This window comes from Eleutherodactylus coqui, chromosome 9, assembly GCF_035609145.1.
Source record: "Eleutherodactylus coqui strain aEleCoq1 chromosome 9, aEleCoq1.hap1, whole genome shotgun sequence".
Taxonomy (NCBI): Eukaryota; Metazoa; Chordata; class Amphibia; order Anura; family Eleutherodactylidae; genus Eleutherodactylus; species Eleutherodactylus coqui.
In genome coordinates this window covers 94,883,755-94,904,259 of record NC_089845.1, presented here as the reverse complement: position 1 = coordinate 94,904,259, position 20,505 = coordinate 94,883,755, and the positions used below count along the sequence as shown (strand labels likewise).

The window sequence follows — 20,505 nt, the reverse complement described above, 5'->3', positions numbered from 1 at the left end:
TAAGGAGTTGAGCGAGCACAAAGCTTTGCAAAGTGCTTTACATGAAGTGTTTGATGTGTCCACCATTCTGCTGAGTGCACATGGTTAACTGTTTAATCCAGTCTTTGAACATGTTAAAGAACTGTAGAGGGTGGGATTTTCAAATTCTACACAGTTTTACATTGAAGAACATTTTTCTGAAATTGTACCACAATTTTTAGGTGCGGTTTTTTTACAGGTAGAAAATTTTTAAAAATGCAAATCAGCTCACCAGCCACCTTCCAAGCTTTAACAAAAACATGGACAACATGAAGATTTCACATGACTGACTGTTTATACTGTTCAACTTGGAAACACAGTCAGTAACGTTTTTTTTAAATCAAAATACGAACGATCACCTGTCTGTGAGTGACTCTGTTAGTTACATGTGATGTCACCTTCATATGATCAGTCGTCAGGGCTCTGAGATCCGCCCCTGATCACATGACAGTGACGTCATCATAGGTCCTATAAGCACACGGCTGCTGTCCGGCTCTGCTGGTTTAGGACCTGTGACCAACTCCAATCCCTTTCACAATATTATATTAGTAAGTGGTGCATTGGGCCAGTAGAAACACTGGTACTAGTATTCTTTATAGTGAAGACCCCAAAATATGTACTACTTCCAATAAAATCTCACCAGCTGTCTTCAATAGCACCAAAAGTCTGTGAACGCGTCTCCTTTTGTCATGTTGTCCGTCAAACTCCCATCAAGCCGAGCTTTTTTTTTCCTTATCTCTAAACATTTTTCAGTATACAGTATATTTTCTGTGTAAAGTCCTACAACTAACCAGGTCGTGTAGGGATGTCCTTCACTTGAATTTGTCATTTACTGCTTACATTCAGCTCCTTAGTAAATTATGTAAGAAATGCCTCTTCAGTCTCCTTCAGCGCAACTTGAATTCAGCCCAGATGATTTAAAATAGGAAAAAGTATTTAGTTTTTTTCATTAATACTGCCTCTTCCTGCCAGTTCAAAACGATGACCTTCCTTTAGAAAGTTCAGAACAGTAGAACATCTTTCTACTTCTCCAGTGTACCCTAAGGCCTCCCTCCTTTTTACCTTAAAGTTACATGATTTTTTTGGTCCACTATGAAGATCAACAACGGACGATTTTTCTCATGCAAATTCTGTCCTTATCCGAGACAGACGGAACTCTCACGGAATATTAACCATTCATTTAAATGAGCTCATTTACATTACCAATTTTTCACTTGGACCCATGCTCGAAGTTCGAAAAATCTCTGCATGTCTGTCCTATTTTCGTGCGAGTCTTGCAGAAGAATGGGACATGTAATGTGTGGTGTCTCACACTGACGAAGCCCGAGAGTCTTGGACGCAACTCACACTCGACTTAAATGGAGAGAGACCCCACTACCTCTCCTGTACCACTTGTCAGACTTTGCTAGTATCTAGATATGCTATTAATGTCTTTGATGAAAATCACACTTTGAATACCAAGTGAAGAAACAATTAAAAAAGTGCTCAGGGAAAATGATGGATAATAGGCAATTGGTTCTATAAAAAATACCGTATATACTCGAGTATAAGTCGAGTTTTTCAGCACAAAAAAATATGCTGAAAAAGCCCCCCTTGGCTTATACTCGAGTATATACGGTAAACTTATTCCATGAGCGGCTGTGAGACCACTCTGAGCAGGTGTGCCTTTTACACAGTCACAATCCTAAAGACCACATACCTTTTTATAAAGATGACATAAGTGGATATCCAACACAACACAGATGAGTAGCGCCCTCCATTCTGGATGTCACAAGGTGACAGGATATTGGATTGACTACTAACATACCTGAAAGCCCACTCATTCTCAGGTGAAAAGGGGGCCCTGCATGTGATGGGCCTTCCCTGTGACACCAGAGGAGTCATATTGTAGTATAATATCTTTATAGTGTTTTTTTTTTTGTAAGTTTAATGTAACTGTAATGAGGGAGATGTCAGTTCATCCTACATGACTGTATATTTATTGTCGTTAGCTTTTTTTTTAGGTAGATGTAGTGGTTAATGATAATTGCAGTGTCCTTCTAGCTTTCAGAATATAGCTGGTCATGTGATACTGGGCTGATGCATCATGGAATTGCTAGCACAGTATTGAAGAGAAAACAGGAATAAATCTATAGATCAAGACAGTGCATGATAAGCATCAGACAGGGGGCTGCACTGCATTGAAGTGACTACAATATACATAGCCTGTGGAGCTCTCCTATCAGATGATGGGCGCAGGGATGAAAAAATGTGTTTCTGATGGAGTTCTTTTTTAACACACAGGTTTTTAATATTTTTAAGCCCCTTTTTTGGTTTAGCAAAAGCCTGAAGTGGATTGAAACCATATGGGAAATACAAAGGAAGAACTTATGATTTGGCTTCCTGCTGGATCTACTTCTCAGTTTGGCTCAAAAGACTGCATGAAAAACTTCTGCTTTTCTTTTTTCAGCCAGTTTACCTTTTGGGGATGAAGGGCGCTGTAATCTCTGTGGAATGGCTACCATTTCCCGTTGTCATTTTTCCAAAATTTGAAAGGGAAGCAACATTTCCAGTAGTTTTATTTTTAATTGCATCGAGAAGTATGACTCTTATAAGCTAAATTATGTTAAAATAATATGTTTCTTAGATCCATATTACAGCGCCTCAATAATATGCAACATTGTTATTGCGTGACCTTAGGAAAGTAGCCGTAATTGTATTATGGAGTGTGTCATACTATGAATAATTGTAAACTTTCTGGAAACTGCATCACAGTGGATGATGTAACTGTGGAAGATATTCACAATGTAGACTTGGTGGTTTCCTGCTTGAGCTGGTCATTAGATAGCATCCGCATAGAGTCAGAGAGAGGTGAAATCTGCTCTAGAATGGTGACCATGGGGCCAAATATCGTAAGCGTCAAACAGCTTCATCTCACAAATAACAGCAGGTATCATTGAAAAGAACATGAATATAACCTTTATAACGCTAGGCACATATATACCCTGGACAAGTAGAATGTTCCGAATTATTCAACAGTTGAACCCACCATGAGCTAGGAAACACAACTTACATCCCTATAAACAAGCCAGATTGCCACATATTCATGAGAGCTATTAACAAATTGGAGATTGCATACCTGTATTACCATGTAATACATGGTAGAAGAAGTCATTAAAACTGCTTACCTAGTAGGGTATACGGAGTTAGTCTTTTGTATTGAAGCCTGGTTGCGCCTTAATGGCCATGTAATTTTTCAGTTTTCTTTTTTGTCATATTCCTGTAGCTGTAACCTTTTAATTTTTTGGTCAGCATAGCCGTACGAGGGCTTGTGTTTTGTGGGACAAGTTGTAATTTTTTAATGGCATTGTTTTGGGGCTACCTATAATGTAATATACACTTTTATGTTTGTTTTTTCTGGTGGAGAGGGGGCTGTTGGGAATCGAATCATTCATTTTTTACAGCATTCATCGTGCATATTAAATAATTTGGTTCAACACGATTTCAGCGATTCCGAGTTTATACAGTGTTTTTTATGTTTTATAGTTTTTTTATGTTTTGCTATTTTTCTATGCTAAAAACAGTTTTTGTGTCTTTTGAGAATTTCTTTTCTGTCGCCACATTCCAAGAACCGTACCATGGTTTTTAGTCGACTGAGCTCTTTGAGGGCTTGTTTGTTGCGGGGTGGGCTTTAGTCTTTGTTGTTCCAGTTTTTGAGAACATGTAACAGTTCGATCACTCGTTATTCCATTTTCTCTAGAGGCAAAATTAACAAAATCTGCAGGTTTTTTTTCTATCAACTACTGGGCAAGGTTTTTTTTTTTTTTGTTGGACATGAAACAAGAAAAGCAAAATCAGCTAAATTCACCGTGGCGGTTAAATAATGTACTGACTTTAATACTTTGGTCATTCTAAACACAGTGATGCCACATTTGTGGGGATGTTTTTTGTGTTTTACATACGAAGGGTATATTGTCAGGGGTGGTCTTCATGAGACCACAGTACAGTATATATTAAAGGGGTATGCAGCAATTCATTATTTATTTATTATTTTGCAGATTTAATTGAAACCCTGTCTGAAGACCGAGCTCGTTTACTGGAGGAGAAGAAGAGACTTGACGAGGAAGTTTGCAAGCTAAGGAGTTTTGTGTCTTCGTCTCACACGGCTCATGCCTCTGAGCCTAGCGGAGCTTTTGTGCCTGACCTTCCTTGTGAGGATGAAGACAGGATGGAGCCCACTTTAGAAATCAGCATGACAGCTGTTCAGTAAGTGCAGTCGCCGGTTTGGGATAAACTGTTTGAGCGGGTTCAATCTTTTACGCTTTGTATTAGCAGCAATCTACTGACCTGCAAACTGAAGACCCACAAAGAAGATACATGTCTCATCTTGTTGCATTCGGTTTTCTTTTGTGTTTTCTCTTCTTGCTGTACTGGTGTAACTACTGAGTAAATAGGCTAATATTATATATTGTTGTCCTGCCGTTTGTCTCCCCTTCTTTTTCAATCTTTCTGTTTGCAAAACCAGTTTTCGAATAGATCTGTTTTGAGTGCAAATTCATAAAAATGATTATACATTTGCTCTGCTTGCGATTGCCTTGCAAAAATTCTCAATTCTCTGCAATTTGTAATTTTCTCTTTAGCATTGCTGCTGTACAGTAGTTTAGTGGTGTGTCAAAGTGTAACCTATAACGCACTGCGCCGTCCGTTTACAGCACAGGAGGCAGCAGGCACTAAGGGCTGTAAGCAAAAGGGGAGGGGCTCCTTCTGAGTAATTTACTGCATGCTAAAAGGGGTTGTCCCACTCGTAGCTGTTTTGCTGCAGGAAGCAGACAGCTCCGTACATTATGCAGTGGCTCGGGTTGGTACTACAGGCTGATTCCTATTCACTTCAATAGTACTCAGCCTGCAGCACTAACACAATATACCAAACTATTTACTTCTTGCAGCTTTTATAATCCGGATTGTAATGGCCCGAGATACAAAAATTGAACAATTGTTTTACTGTTCTTTGCTGTTCCAAAATCCACTAGTATTATCTGTAGTTCTGTCACATGGAGGGACAGGAACTGACTACTGTGATCACGTGATGATGATCTAGATATCACAAGATTGTTGACCAGTCCTAGATGACCCCATGTCACTGACATTGCTGACAATCCTGTATGATGGTGCATTTCCATAACATGGTTACGTGGCTAGCAGTCACTCACTGCCCATACTTGTGACATCACTATAGATAGATAATACTATGTTTTGTGTAATTATGGTTATCGGCTTTTGATTTTATTTTAAATAATATGACTGATTCCCGGCACATTTCTACTTTTTTTTTTAGTGACGTTACGTTGTCAGAGGAAAAACAAAAGATTTTGCAACTAGAGAGGGTAAGTATGAGTCTCCTTGTTGTGTGGTTGTGCATTAAATGAGCTTAGCTTTTGTCTTGTTTACTAACATATACAGTTTTAGTTCATTTTAAACTGGTGTGGAAACTACAATCTAAGGCCTCTCTCACAGGGCATTTGCAAAAACGCTGCGTTTACAGCGTTTTCAGCTGCGTTTTTCAGCACAGCTGAAAACGCTGCCCATTCATTTCAATGGGAGACACAGCTGAAAACGCCCAAGAATAGAATATGCAACGCTTTCAAAACGCAGCGTTTTCAGCCTTGTGTGAGCAGCCCCATTGAAATTAATGGGAGCCTTGTACAGCGTTTAGCACAGCACTAAGTGCTGTACAAAAACCCCTGTGTGAGAGAGGCCTACGGCTCCATCAGCAATCTGCTCATCGTTTATACAGCATAAACGATGGACGATGAGCTGATCGCTCAGTGTAAATAGCAGCCGTTCAGTACTGAACAGCCGCTATGGTAAGTCAATTGAGAGGGGCGGGGGAGCGTGAGGACAAAAATCTCCTGCAGCCACCCTGCTGTGAGCCAACGATACTAAGTCCCGTGCAGCAGGTGCATGAGAGAGAGTATGTGCGGGGCCGAGTGTTGGGCATCATTTGTTCAACACTGGTCAGTCTAAATGGGCCTTCAGTCCCTCTTAACATAGTTCTACCGCATTAATACAAGTAAATAAAGTTTTTATTCTTCTATTAAAATCCACACTGCAATAACTCATGTAAAAGTTACATGAGTTTCTTAACCCTTTACTGACGGCCCCATAGTGATTTTACATCCTGCCGTTGCAGGACGTGTATGGAGGGAGATAGAGGCGCTATCTCCCTCCATACAGCACAGGCGTCAGCTGTTTATTACAGCTGACACCCGCGGGAAATAGCTGCAATCAGCCGATCGCGGCTATTAACCCTTTAAATGCTGCTGTCAATTCTGACAGCGGCATTTAAATCCCCTGACCGATGTCCGGGGGTCCCGTATTCCCCCCTTCCCCCCACCCCATTTCTCTCCACTTAGAATTTTTTTTAAGTTTTTCAGTACATTATATGGTACAATAAATAGTACCATTGAAAAATACAACTCGTCCAGCAGAAAACAAGCCTTCATACTGCGACGTCTGGATAAATAAAGGAGTTAAGATTTTTAAAAGGGAAGAGGAAAAAACAAAAATGGAAAAAAGCAAAAAAGTTCCGTCACTAAGGGGTTAAAGGAGTTGTCTTGTTAGATCATATGGACGTCATAATAGTGGGGTTCCCCTCGAACAAGCAGCTACTCGAACTGACTGCATCTGTCCATACATTGCATGGGTGGCCATTCTTCTGATAATCTGCCATGTAATACTACATTGAAATTCAGCAGTTAAGTCCATGTTGGGAGCCATACAAGGGGCAATCAGCCAATCATCATGGTGACTCCCTTATCAAAAAGTTTGTGGTGTGAAATATATTTTCCCGATTTGTATTTGAAGCTGTTCCATTTTTAGGTAATGCATGTAATTATTTATCTTTCTGGTTCCTGCTTTTCAGACATTGCAGCAAAAAGAAGAGGAAAATAAACGATTAAATCAAAGACTGGTGAGGAATAACACGATATACCAGACAGTACTTTTCTCTTTAGTGGTTTCATGCTTGTAGTCTCTAAGATAATGCTGTTGGAGAATAAACCCAGCATCTCTGGGATGACTTAGTGATCCTACACTGAGCAGAAAGGTGGACCAGATGACCCCTGAGGTCCCTTCCAACTCTACCATTCTACGATCCTCTATACAGAATGAGAGTATATTTCTTCAGTAGCTAATCGGCGGATGTCTGCCACACAGGACCCTGGTGATTAGCTGATTGCCAGGGCTGGTGTTACACTGTACAGGGCTGCTTTATTGCTAGAAGCAGACAGCTCTGTACACTGCACAGTGGCACGGTGTGGTACTGCAGGCAAAGTCCTATTCACGTCCACTGCAGTACCATGTCAGGACACTGCACAATATACGGAACTGTCTGCTTCTGACAACAATGCCGTTCTGTACATTAGAACACCAGTCCCGGTGATCATCTGATTGTCAGTTCATTACAGAACTGTATGCCAGATATGTGAATATAGCCCTCTGCAGAAGATCTTTGTTCTCAAAGTGAAACCTATCGCCCAAATAATCGGTTTAAACACACGACCACGGATGCCTCTAACCTACCATCTGGGTTAGGGGCCATATTATTCATCTTTGGAGCACAAAGAGTCTTAGAGGCTGTACTGATGGGCGATTAAGTTATTTATCACATGTCTAATTGAGCATTATCAATTGCTCAGTGAGTGTGTAGTCTTTCATCCCCCAGTGCCTGTAATCAACACTGAGGGGTGTAAGTTGGCAAGTCCACCAGCCTCTTGTGTACCTGGCTTTATTATAAGTCTGACAGACAATTATTTCCAAGTTTTGCTCCAGATTAATACCCTGCGTAGAGGACATTGATACTAATTTTTCTCTATCCCTGCTGCCTGTATTTGGTATACGGGAAATATCTGAGATCTCAGGAAAATTGCATAATTATCTAATATTTATAGCACTGGAAAGAGAGACACTGTGATACTAGTGCAGAGGGATAGCGGTTCCTGAGGAACTACCGTATCAGTAGAGAAACGCACCGAACCGACCCAATAGGAATAATTTCCTGGTTACAATTGACATTCCATCCCAAAATCAAACTCCTATAGAGATTTCTACCACGCCCGCGACCCTTACATGAGAAGTCTTGATGGCAGTGCATTTACGCAAACCATCTGTACATCTATGACTTGTATATGAGAAGTCTAGATGGTAGCGGTTTATGCAAAACCATCTGAGTTGCTCACAGATAAGTGATTTAGTGACAGTATCGGATTTTCGATCGGTCTTACTGCGGTTCTGGTTGTTACAGGAACCTGCAGTCTGTGTTGGTAGCCCAATAGAATTTTAATGTATACTGATAAAGGATAAATTTTAGGTATATGTCTATTTTGTGAAGGGCCTTTTCGTCTTGGTTACAATAGACTTTTTCTGCCCCTGTGAATTTAAATCCACCACCACAGTGTAACGGAACATTACCTAAGCAGGACGCACATGGTTTTACACAAAATATAATCATTTAGCATTCAGGAAATTCTTACTTTTATATGTAGTGTGCACAGCATGCAAATACACCACCTTCAGTCAATGAGGCATCGCCAACATTCCTCCAAGTCAAGACTTAACTGCGGACACGAGACCTCTGTTCACTGCCATCATCTTTATGGACATCAGTGCTGCTAGTGCTGAAATCTCTCTAACACACGCTTCATGCGCCCGTCCTGCTGCCTCTTCCCAGTGATGCGCCGTGACTTCACCAGCACACTGTGTATGCGCCAGAGCGGGCACGGGGCATTAGCGAGATTTCACAGGGAGAGAGAAAAGACTTGAGGAATGATGGCACTCACCTCTTCAACATGGAGTCATGCATTTGCAGACTGGGCGTGCTATAATGTAAGAATTTCTGTAAATGCTGAATGACTTTTTTGTGTAAAACCATGTGCTGCCTGCTAATGTAGTGCTCATTTACTTTATGGTGGCAAATGTAAACCGATTTTTCTGGTGATAGGTTTCCCTTCAAGTATAAATGTCTTCTGCATAGGGCTGTATTCACATATCTCGGATACGGTTCTATATGAGGGAAAAACCAGGATTGGATGTTAGGTAAGCAGGAAGCACATTACCAGAGTCCCTGTCCTCTTCTATAACAAAGCAATCGGGTGAGTGTGGGCCTCTTAATTTGAGCTGTCAGCGGGGGTCTACCCAGATCCCCACCGGTGAAAAGTTTTGACATGTCACTCTAAAATGTCAAAAATTTTTTAAAAATGCAGTTACTCTTTAAATCTTCCAGCATCCAGGCCTGTATTCTGCTGACAATACAGAATATCCCTAACTTTCCTGCTCTCTAATGTACTTATACGACTGGCTGTATAGACAAGGCTGCACGTGGCAACCATAGTTCCATCCATTTGAAGATTATTCTATTTGTATTCAGTTTAACCAATTCTTGTTCAAGTCTGCCCAGTTTTTGGAGGTCAAACAGTAGATTTACTTGTAAAAAGCTTATATTTATAAAGAATTAAACCACGCCAATTTGTGATACATCTGCGCACTGCGTTTGGGCTTTCAGTATATAGATGTAGCCACTATTTGAGGCATTAACATAAATCAGCTGAATCACATTTTAATAGTTGATCATCTTTCATTATGTTACTGTTTTATTTCTCTTTCCCTGATTTGTTGGAAAGTATATTGTATCTGACTTTTCTCATATCACACACAGATTATGTGCTCTACCTGATATTTAAGCATGCTTTCCTCACTTTATCTCTATCTGTTTTCAATCTTCAATCTCTACATATTTTTGCAAATGTCTGTTTAATACCAGCAACACTAATTCATCTTAACTTATGCTATCCAAATAATGGAATGCAAAATATCTTGAGTTAAAGGGGTTGTCCCGCGAAAGCAAGTGGGTCTATACACTTCTGTATGGCCATATTAATGCACTTTGTAATGTACATTGTGCATTAATTATGAGCCATACAGAAGTTATCAGAAATTTTTCACTTACCTGTTCCGTTGCTAGCGTCCTCGTTTCCATGGAGCCGTCTAATTTTCAGCGTCTAATCGCCAGATTAGACGCGCTTGCGCAGTCCGGGTCTTCTTCTTTTCTCAATGGGGCCGCTCGTGCCGGAGAGCGCCTCCGTGTAGCTCCGCCCCGTCACGTGCCGATTCCAGCCAATCAGGAGGCTGGAATCGGCAATGGACCGCACAGAAGCCCTGCGGTCCACCGAGGGAGAAGATCCCGGCGGCCATCTTCAGCAGGTAAGTAAGAAGTCACCGGAGCGCGGGGATTAAGGTAAGCGCTGTCCGGTGTTCTTGTTTAACCCCTGCATCGGGGTTATCTCGCGCCGAACGGGGGGGGCTGTTGAAAAAAAAAAAACGTTTCGGCGCGGGACAACCCCTTTAAGTCTTAACAATATTATATAAAAGGAACCCTCCAGGCGTGGACAAACAGAGATGGCCACACCAGCTTCTCTGACTACCTGATGCAGACTGTGCACTAGTATACACCATTAAACTGAGACACTACACCTTCCCACGTGAGCAGCGCTGGCCAGTCAGAGCAGCACATAGTGTCTCAGACTACGGATGCATTGTACAGAGTGCAGCCAACTTTGTTTGACCAGGCCCAGGCTGTAAAGGGGTTTTTCTGGACTTTTACCATTGATGATCTATTCTTAGGTCATCGTTAGCTGATCGGCAGGAGTCTGCCACTCGGGATCCCCAACGATCAGCTGATCATCTGTGCCATTGTCAGTGCAGTGGGCTGGATGTGATCATCGATGGTCAGGGCGAGAGGTGTAATAGACAGCATCGCTCTCGTTGAAATCAATGGGAGTGATGCCTCCTATTACTCTTCTGTAATAGACAGCGTCACTCCCATTGAAATTAATGGAAATCATACCTCCTACTACACCTCCGGCCCTGACCACCGATGACTACGTCCAGCCTGCTGACAGCGGGACAGACGATCAGCTGATTGTCGGGGATCTCGGGGGGTAGACTTCCCCTTATCAACTGTTGATGACCTATCCTCAGGATAGGTCATCGATAGCAAAAGTCCCGGAATACCTCTGTAAGTTGATACTCTGTTACTTTTCCCCCTTGAAATAACTTTTTTTGTATGAGTGAGAGAAATATTCCATGTACATTACACAGCAGTGGATTTATGTGTTACATAATGTACTAGTCAGCCCGTTGCTTCTGTATTACACCAGCAGGTTTAAGAATAATAAAATATATTCCAGGCCTGTAAAACTTGTCAGGGTTTCTAAACAAATTCTATGCGCTACTAAAACATAGGTTTATATGTAAGACACAGTCATATATGGCGAAGGGGTCAAGGTATGGTACATTATTCATTTTGCTGACAGCTTAATGCATATTGTGCTACCTACAGTTTCCCATCTTAATGGTCACAACGTTAAGAAAAAGTGTAGTAAAATATCCAAAAAAAATGTTAACCATCGAGATGCAGAATTATTGGATTCTCTAAATCCTAGAACATTTAGCCCGGTAATTTAATTTCATCACAAAAACCCATGGTGTCTTTTTTTCTGTCTCTTATATAATAAGGCACTAACACTCTTTTCTATGACTGTTTTATTACCACTAGAATTAACTTTTCCATCAGCTTGCAGTCATGCAATTGAAGCATTCTTTCAGTCCTTCAAATGTTCTGAATATTGGCCTCAAGGAGAAGTAAATATGTGACTTTTGATGTCAAAACATTTAAGTGGTCTTGACCTCTTGTAGGAATGTACTTCTCTCTGCTTTTGAGCTCCTCTGTTGCCAAAAGCCCTTTGATCACATTAGTTCATAAGTTATTATATAAAGAGAAGCATAACATATGCCTGTTATTGAACATTTTAATGATGGAGGGAGACAGAATTATGTTCAGTCAGCTGATCGACAGGGAACCTGAGTGCAACCACGTCCACCCCCATCCCTCCTGGTCAGATATGGATGGCCTATCCTGAGAATAGGCCAACAGTTTTAGAAGTTTGGATAACCCCTTTAACCTAGATTGGTAAGCAAAAGGTTTCTTGGAATATGCATCATCCTATTCTTCTGGAATCTCAATGCAGCATGGGAGTTGACAGTAGTTGGCAATTGTTTTAGCTTAAAAGGATTTTATATATTGAGCTTTAAGTAGTGCAAATGTATTGTATATACTGCATTCCTTATAGAAAAATAATGGAATACAGTCATGCTATGATTGAGTGATAACCGCCATACAATGAGTAATACTGATGCTACAATTGAAAAATAACCTAAAAATAAATTACAGGGCATTACCATGAGACAGACTGGACAAAGGAATACTATAATAGTCTGACAAGATCTGATCAGTCAAAGACAAGTCAATGACTTACTGTTATTAAAGGGGCTGCAGGGCTAACCTGAGCACTGTGCCCCTTTGACTGTCTTTGTTGCCTATTGGCTGATCTTGGCAACGGACGACAGACGCATGGACTTCTGTAGACATCTATGCCTTCATCCTCAGCTGCTGAGGGGCACAGCACTCACCCGAAGGCTGTTCATCTGGGTTATCAGCGGGGGTCCAAGCACCCAGACCTCTACTGATCAAATGTTTTGACGTGTGAAAAATTTTAAGAAGTGCAATTACCCTTTACATCTTCCAAAAACAAGGCCTGTATTCTGCTGACAATACAGAATAGCCCTGACTTTCCTGCTGCTCCTCTCTAATGTACTTACAGGATTGGCTGTATAGACAAGGCTGCACGTGGCAACCATAGTTCGACCCATTTGAAGATCATTCTATTTGTATTCAGTTTAACCAATTCTTGTTCAAGTCTGCCCAGTTTCTGACGTCAAACAGTAGATTTACTTGTAACGTAAAGAGTAAAACCACGCCAATTTGTGATACATCAGCGCACTGCGTTTGGGCTTTCAGTATAATGGCTGAGATGTAGCCACTATTTGAGGCATTAACATAAATCAGCTGAATCACATTTTAATAGTTGATCATCTTTCATTATGTTACTGTTTTATTTCTCTTTCCCTGATTTGTTGGAAAGTATATTGTATCTGACTTTTCTCATATCACACACAGATTATGTGCTCTACCTGATATTTAAGCATGCTTTCCTCACTTTATCTCTATCTCTTCATATTTTAGGAAAAGTCTGTTTAATACCAGCAACACTAATTCATCTTAACTAATGCTATCCAAATAATGGAATGCAAAATATCTTGATTTTGCTCTTAAAAATACTGTATAAGAGCAACCCACAGGCCTGGATAAGCAAAGATGGCCACACCGGCTTCTCTGACTACCTGATGCACACTGTGCACTAGTATACACTATTGGGGTGAATGCACACAACCAGATTGAATAGCAGAATGCGGGGCGGGCGGCGGTGTCCGGATTCCGCAGCCAACACCGTACATAGCATGCAATGCAAAAGTAATTCTTCACGCACAAGAGCGGAAACAAATTGCGATTTCCGCTCGGGATGAAAAATCGCAGCATGCTCCATTTTTCTGTGGATTTCGCACAGACAGCTTTTATTGAAATCAATGGGAGCCTTCCGACCCGCGTCTGATTGCGGACAAGCCGCAGATCCCGTGGAAAAAACAAACTGTACTGCACATGTCCAACGGCGAGCTGTACGGACCATCCGCAGTACAGAAAGAAGAAAATGAAAGCAAGTACGCACAAACACCGCTGCTGCCAGGGACGGATTTCGCTGCAGGAGTTCACATACAGAATCCAACCCTCCCGTGTGCATGGCGCCTTAATTTAAGACATTACATCTGCTTTTATTAACCAGCGCTGCCAATGTGAGTAGCACTGGCCATTCAGAGCAGCATGTAGTGTCTTAGACTACGGATGCACGCTAATGTTCAGTGTACATCTGGTAGTCAAAGAAGTGGTGCAGCCATCTTAGTATGTCCTGGCCCTAATAGTCGCTTTAAAGGGATATTCAGGGAATTTTACTATTGATGAGCTATCCTCAGGATAGTTCATTGGCGCAAGTCTGCCACTCGGGAGCCCCGACCATCAGCTGGTCATCCAGCCCACTGTCAGTGCAGCAGGCCAGATGTCCTCATCTTTGGTCAGGGCCGGAAGTGTAATAGATGGCATCACTTCCATTGATTACAATGCTTGCTGTTACAGTTCTGGCCCTGACCACCGATAATTACGTCCGGCCCGCAGCACTGACAGGTTTTTTTTCTTCTCTCTTTTATATAATTAGGTACTAACACTCCTTTGTACAACTGTTTCATTACCACTAGGATAAAATTTTCCATAAGCTTGAAGTCAAGCAATTGAAACGTTCTTTCACTTCTTCAAATGTTCAGAATTTTGGCCTCAAGGAGAAGTAAATATGTGACATTTAAGTAGTCTTGACCTCTTGTCGGAATGTACTTATATCGGCTTTTGAGCTCCTCTGTTGAAAAAAAGCCTTTTGCTCACATTAGTTCAGAAGTTGTTACATAAAGATAAGCCACAAGGTAAGGCTGCTTTCACATCTGCATCGGGGTTTCGTTTTCCTGCTCCGAACCGAACAGCGCCAATCGGACCCCATTGACTACAATGGGGTCTGTTCAGTTTATACTTATCTGCCTGAGATTTCACCAGAGGAAAAATCGTTGCATGCAGCGCTATTTCTTCCGGTATTTTGGGCTGGATCTGCGACGGAACCTCCGGATGTCACAGATGTGAACCCGGCCTAAATATGTAACTTTTGATATCAAAGACAATTCATAGACTTACTGTCAGTATCTACTTTAATCGTTTTTTTTCTTTTTAGCCATCATAAAGGTCTGTTTCAACTTTTTATTTTGTTTTACGTTTTATTACTCGCCTTTTGCAGCAATCCATACTTCTCTCGCCACACATCTTTCCACCTGTATGACCGTGCACAGTCCGATGTTTTAAATTTTAGAGTAACCCATGTTTATAGCACAGTTGCGCTAGGAATTCCACTTTCCTGCTCTGCTTGGGAGGGTCCACTCGCTTCCCATCCAGCCAGTTTGGGCATAGAAGAAAAAATGCATAAGGGTTTTCTTCCGGTATTTACAGGACCAGAGGTTTAAATGCAGATGTGAAGCACAGACAGGGTTCCCAAAGTAGTGACCATTTAAGAACCCCTCAACCTATCTCAATGATAGCAATAAGCACATGTGAAGGAGTCTTTATGTAATCAGGACTTGTGTGTAATTTAAGTGAGTTTCTTGATTTTCTAAATATCTTGCAGGCTTATGTGTCATCTTTGTATACGATATTGTCTTAAGAAATACCCCTACCTGCTATGAAGTTAAAATATACACATACTTGCATATAAATAGTAATTTTTGCCCTGTTTAGTAAAAAATAAAAAAGTAGCTATCAATGAATCTGCTCTGAAGGTAAAGCTATTTGTTTTGTTGCAGAATTTGAACTAATATTTGACTTTTTGTCATGTTTTAGATGTCACAGAGCATGTCATCAGTTGCTTCAAGGCATTCTGAGAAAATAGCAATTCGAGAGTAAGTTTTTTTTTTTTCTTGCATAAAAGTTTTAAAAAGTGTGCTCTGATATATTTTTGTATGTGTTTGTTACATTTTAATTCCTTCTTCTAGAGCTTGTTTACCTCTTACCTTTAACTTGGTGCATAAAATATCATTAACTGAGTACATCTAAGGAAATTCATGCCTGTTGTTCAGTGGGTACTGTAATTGTGCATAGTTATTCCTTGTCAGGCTTTGCAAATACTCCGTCTGCTGAGATTCTTCTCCAGTGCAATCGCAGTTATTAAAGACAGAGAAATAGGCCTGGATAAATGTTTCGTGTGATGGGAGATTTCAGCTCCCAATCCTACAGAATTGTTAACGCAGCCCTGAGCTGAAATCAGGAGCAATTGAAGATGTTAGATATTTCCTAAATGACTGAACTTATGCTATACAAGACATTGCTAACAAATATTGTTATGCTTATTGTTTTCTAACTCTTCTTTTTGATAATTGCCAAGATGAGTTTTCTTTCTGGCTTAGAACATTGTTTCTCATCTCCAGTCCTCTTGTAGACCCCAAAAAGTCATGATTTGAGAATACTGAGGGCAATTTCTGATAGTAATTACATCACCGAGGCAATACTAATCAATTGCTGAGAACATGACCTTTTGGGGGTACCCTGAGGACTCGAGTTGAAAAGTCCTGTCTTAGAGTATGTCTTAACTTATTAAACCGTATCTGACTTGAACAGTTTCCTCACGGCAAAGCAAAACCTTCACGTTCACAAGTTATTGTACCGTGTTTTATATTCCCAGATATTTCCTATCATTTAGATTGGTATTTTATGGAAGTATGTGATAAACTCTGCCATATGTTTTGATGAAGAACTTTGTAGATAACAGTTCAACTTGGTTTGTTTTTCCCATAGAAAACTGAATATCAGCTAGTACACGTACAATTTTTGGTCAACTAACAGGCATGACATAGAATCTAACACCTTTTTTAAAATGGGTTTTTAAACTAAGTATAGATACGTTTAGCTTGGAAACCTCACTAAAGTCAGGTGACCTTTGGGGACCATTTTACAGATTTTATATGATCTACATATAAAGTTGAGTTTTATCCTACATTGTGCTGGATCATCTCTTTGCCACTGTATCTCTTAAGAAGTTGAGTATTTTTGTATATACATTGCATTACTCCTCTATTGCTGACTTACAATGTGTAGAATAGTCCAGAATTGCATTCACAGTTCTTTTGGTTACTATACTTTATTCAAGATTTAAAGACTTTTCACAAGGGAAACTCGTGGTGCGCAGATGCTGGGATTGCTGAGCCTCTCAGGGTTCAGAGATTTATCCCCTATCCTCCGGATAGAGGATAAGTATCATTAGTGGGAAAATCCTTTTAATTCTTTATATGCAAAACTCGGCAAATAAGTTATATTAATTTGATATATCACCATTACCAAAATAACCCCAAATGATATTAAAAAAATAAAATTTTTCTGTAGTAAAAAAATGAATGGCAAATTAATATGTATTCCAAAATGGGACCTAAAAATGAGGCCTCATGAAGCTAATAGATTGAGCAGTTAAAACAAGTCTATAAAAATGCAAAGAAGCAAAGCAAAGATCCCAAATGTCTTCATAAGAAATCACGTACCATTAATCTTTACTTTGCGAATAACATCAGGTTCTCCCGGTTTCCTTTTTTCTCATAGGTTTCTTCAGTAGGATTCTTAGCGGGGACAGGCTGCTCTTTGTTGAGATAGCTGGTACATTAGCCATATGACAGCATAGCATTAAAAAGAACTATATACAGTTATGTCTTAAGTCTCTGCTCTACAAATAAGTCATTAAACTGCATACAGGAACTGACGCTTTTATTAGGAGACGTATACAGAATTTACAGTCGGGACCAAGACACAAATCTTAAAATATGTGCGCATGAGGGATATTTAGGGGCCTTGTCTTAAAATTTAATCTTGTTTGCATGTTAGAAAAACCACAACCTTAAATTTAGATCTTTACAATTGTGGTTTCACTTGCTAACCTTCACACTATAGTAAGTCTGTAAATTTACAATATACACACCGTAACCCCTTAAGGCTCAAATGCGGTAAATATATGGCGCTTGGTTCTGGGCTTTAATCTCGGCTAATAACAGAAGTACGGCACAGAATTAAAGTTGCTACATTCAAGCAGGAGCAGGTCGGGTGTTCAGCTGTCAGACATAGCCGACGACCTGTGGGAGAAGGGAGAAGCGTTTTATAACTGCTTCTCCCTTTCCCCTCTCTAGGCTACATAGCGCTCAGCGAGCACTATGTACTAAAGTGAGAAAATGGACATGTTACTTCCTGTATTCAACCCGACGATCATGAGACTGTCAGTTGTCCCCTGTCACAGCACATCTACATGGTCCCAGCAGACCCTGATCAGCTCTGCCAATGACTATTGTCACTACAAGGGGATGTGTTCCCCTGTAAGTGTGAAATTTAGAAAAAAAAGACAGTTGATCCGCAAAGGTCTCATATTATGTCATGGGGAATATAGATGGTAAAAAAAAATAGTTACAAAAGGAAGTTTAAAAAAATTACAGAACAAAGTAAAAAAAATACATATATTAAAAAAAAAGACCCACCGCTGACGCCAACCAAAACCGTTGCTATATGCGCAAAAATGAAGCCATGCCTGTGCTTTATTTTAGTGTAAATATACTTTTTAAAAAAATAAGGAAATAATAAAGCACTATAAGTTTAAAAGAAAAACATTTTTTTTAGCTTTTTGAAAAACAACTTTAGAAAAATAACCATGTATGTCATTGGGAAAAAATGTAGTAAAACCACCACATGGGTAAAATCCCTAAAAAGTGTCTGGTCCTTAAGGGGTTAAAAATTTAGTGTTTTTTGCAATTCATTTGGTAAATGCAAAATAGAAACACTTATTATGTGAGATTCACATAAGAAACAAAAATGAAGATACACGATTTGCAAAAGAATTACGAATGCAAAAAAAAAGTTTTTTTAACAGCAGTAGTACTTGTGCTCAACTTCTAATTTAAGTCACAGAATTAGTGAAGAAGTTCAAATCTCCTTTGATTCCCAGCTATAACTTCCAATCCATCCTGGTGGATCTTTGCTTAAAGAGGCTCTGTCAGCTACTTTAAGACTTATAAGCTAAGCTTTATGGCTTAAAGCGGCTGACACGCTGAGTCCAGGGATGTAAGTTCTATACTAACTTCCCTGCGTGTCAGCGCTGCAGTGCATTGGGAGGCGTGCTAAGTGTCCTACCCATTCTAAGCTTAGAATGGGAGGACTACTTAGCACACACTGCTCAGTGCATAGAAGAAGCTGGTCGGAGCGCAAACATTGGGGATCAGCGGGGAAGACAAGTACAAAACTTATATCCCCAGACTCGGTGGATAAGCTACTTTTAGCCCATAAACTTAGTGTATAGGGCTCAAAGTCACTGACAGATTGCATGTAAGGTATATCCAGAATGCTACTCATTTTAATGCCTCCACTGTTCATTTGGCTCAAGCTTTATTGCACGAAGTCTTCTTTTTATTGTTTTATTTAAGAATCTCCTCAAGGGTCTTATAGTTATACTCACAAACAAGCACTTCAAAATGGCATATAAAGAATACTGAAAGTGCACATGGTAAACAGCCCAACTCAGGTTTTGCCTGCAACTGGCTTCTTTTGGGGAATACTTCTGCATTCCATGGAACAATATTTATGTACAGTTTTAACGCAATCCAATGCAACAATTAAAATACAATAAAAGAAAACTTGTATAAGCATATGCATACAAATGTATACGCTTCCAGAATTACTAAGTAAAGAAATACACTCACAGGTTTTACGTTACATCATTTCAACAATCTAAACAGTCCCATTGGGAAATAGGTGTGTGATATATATATATATATATATATATAGTGGTAACCTGGAGATCTCCATTCTCTCCTGTAAGATGCTTGGCACCACTCTCAGACGCTGGACGACTAGATTGCTTCAAACTCTGTCTTCTGCCAGCTTTATTGCACACAGCTAACTTATCACAGTATCAACACACAGAACACATAACTTCAGGGTTCACAACCCGCAGTGTCCTTGTCACTACCCACCCAGATCATCTAGGGGGCAGCCTACCCTGTCAGACTCATGACTCTGGGTTTACAACCCGCAGTGTTCTTGTCACTTTACCTAGCAAAGGCGTCTAGGGAGCGTCCTCCCCTGTCAGATTTGTAACAGACAACAGTCTGATCTGTGCCAGATCTCAGGCTTTGCAGCTCCTGAAGGTGCCTCCGCAGCCTCTTCCTATGGCTTTCAGCCAGTAACTCAATGTGTCTGGAGGTTTTAACTTCTTCAGACACATCCATACAGTTGTCCCTGCTGATTAGCACACATTATGCCTGATTACTTGCTACTATATAAATATGAAACCGGACGATAAAATACATCAATATATATAGTTATAAGTGCAATTTTACTGTAGTGTTCCTTATATACACATACCTACTGTACGACGCTTCAGAAATCTGGATGACTAGAATGGTGTTCACATTCAATACCACAATAACCTGTTTAACCTGAGAAGACCAAAGGCTCACACTTAGACAATGGAACAACTTGTCCGAGTGCTACTTTTTGCCGATAACGCTGTACTTGTGTCCCAATCAGAGGCAGCACTCCAACGTATGAGAGTCTGCTTTGCAGAAGCTGCCATCCTCGTTGGGCTGGAGATTAGTTTGTAGAAAGCAGAAGTTCTCCATCAGCCCACACCTCATGAAGTCTACAGTCCTCCCTGTATCACTGTTGGCAAGTCAGAACTGAAGGCTGCCCAGAAGATCAGCTACCTGGGGTGTATTATTTCCTCAGATGCCAAGATTGATAAAGAGATTGATAACAGACTGGCGAAGGCAAGCGGTGCATTTGGCAGACTATACAGAAGAATATGGGGAAACACTTGAAGAAAAGCACACAGATTAGTATATATAGAGCTGTTGTACAACACTTTTATATGGCTCAGATTCATGGGTTAT

At 40.4% G+C, this 20,505-nt stretch overlaps 1 protein-coding gene across 2 annotated transcripts in view; it reads left to right on the top strand.

Annotated features, from left to right (window-relative positions):
* Positions 1-20,505, top strand: part of RB1CC1 (RB1 inducible coiled-coil 1) — a 131,949-nt gene that overhangs the window by 99,373 nt on the left and 12,071 nt on the right. For both annotated transcript variants that reach the window (XM_066578082.1, XM_066578081.1), the window contains exons 17-20: positions 4,056-4,263; positions 5,333-5,381; positions 6,920-6,967; positions 15,434-15,492. In XM_066578082.1, the coding sequence (XP_066434179.1) occupies positions 4,056-4,263; positions 5,333-5,381; positions 6,920-6,967; positions 15,434-15,492 (364 nt within the window). The remainder of the gene's footprint in view (positions 1-4,055; positions 4,264-5,332; positions 5,382-6,919; positions 6,968-15,433; positions 15,493-20,505) is intronic.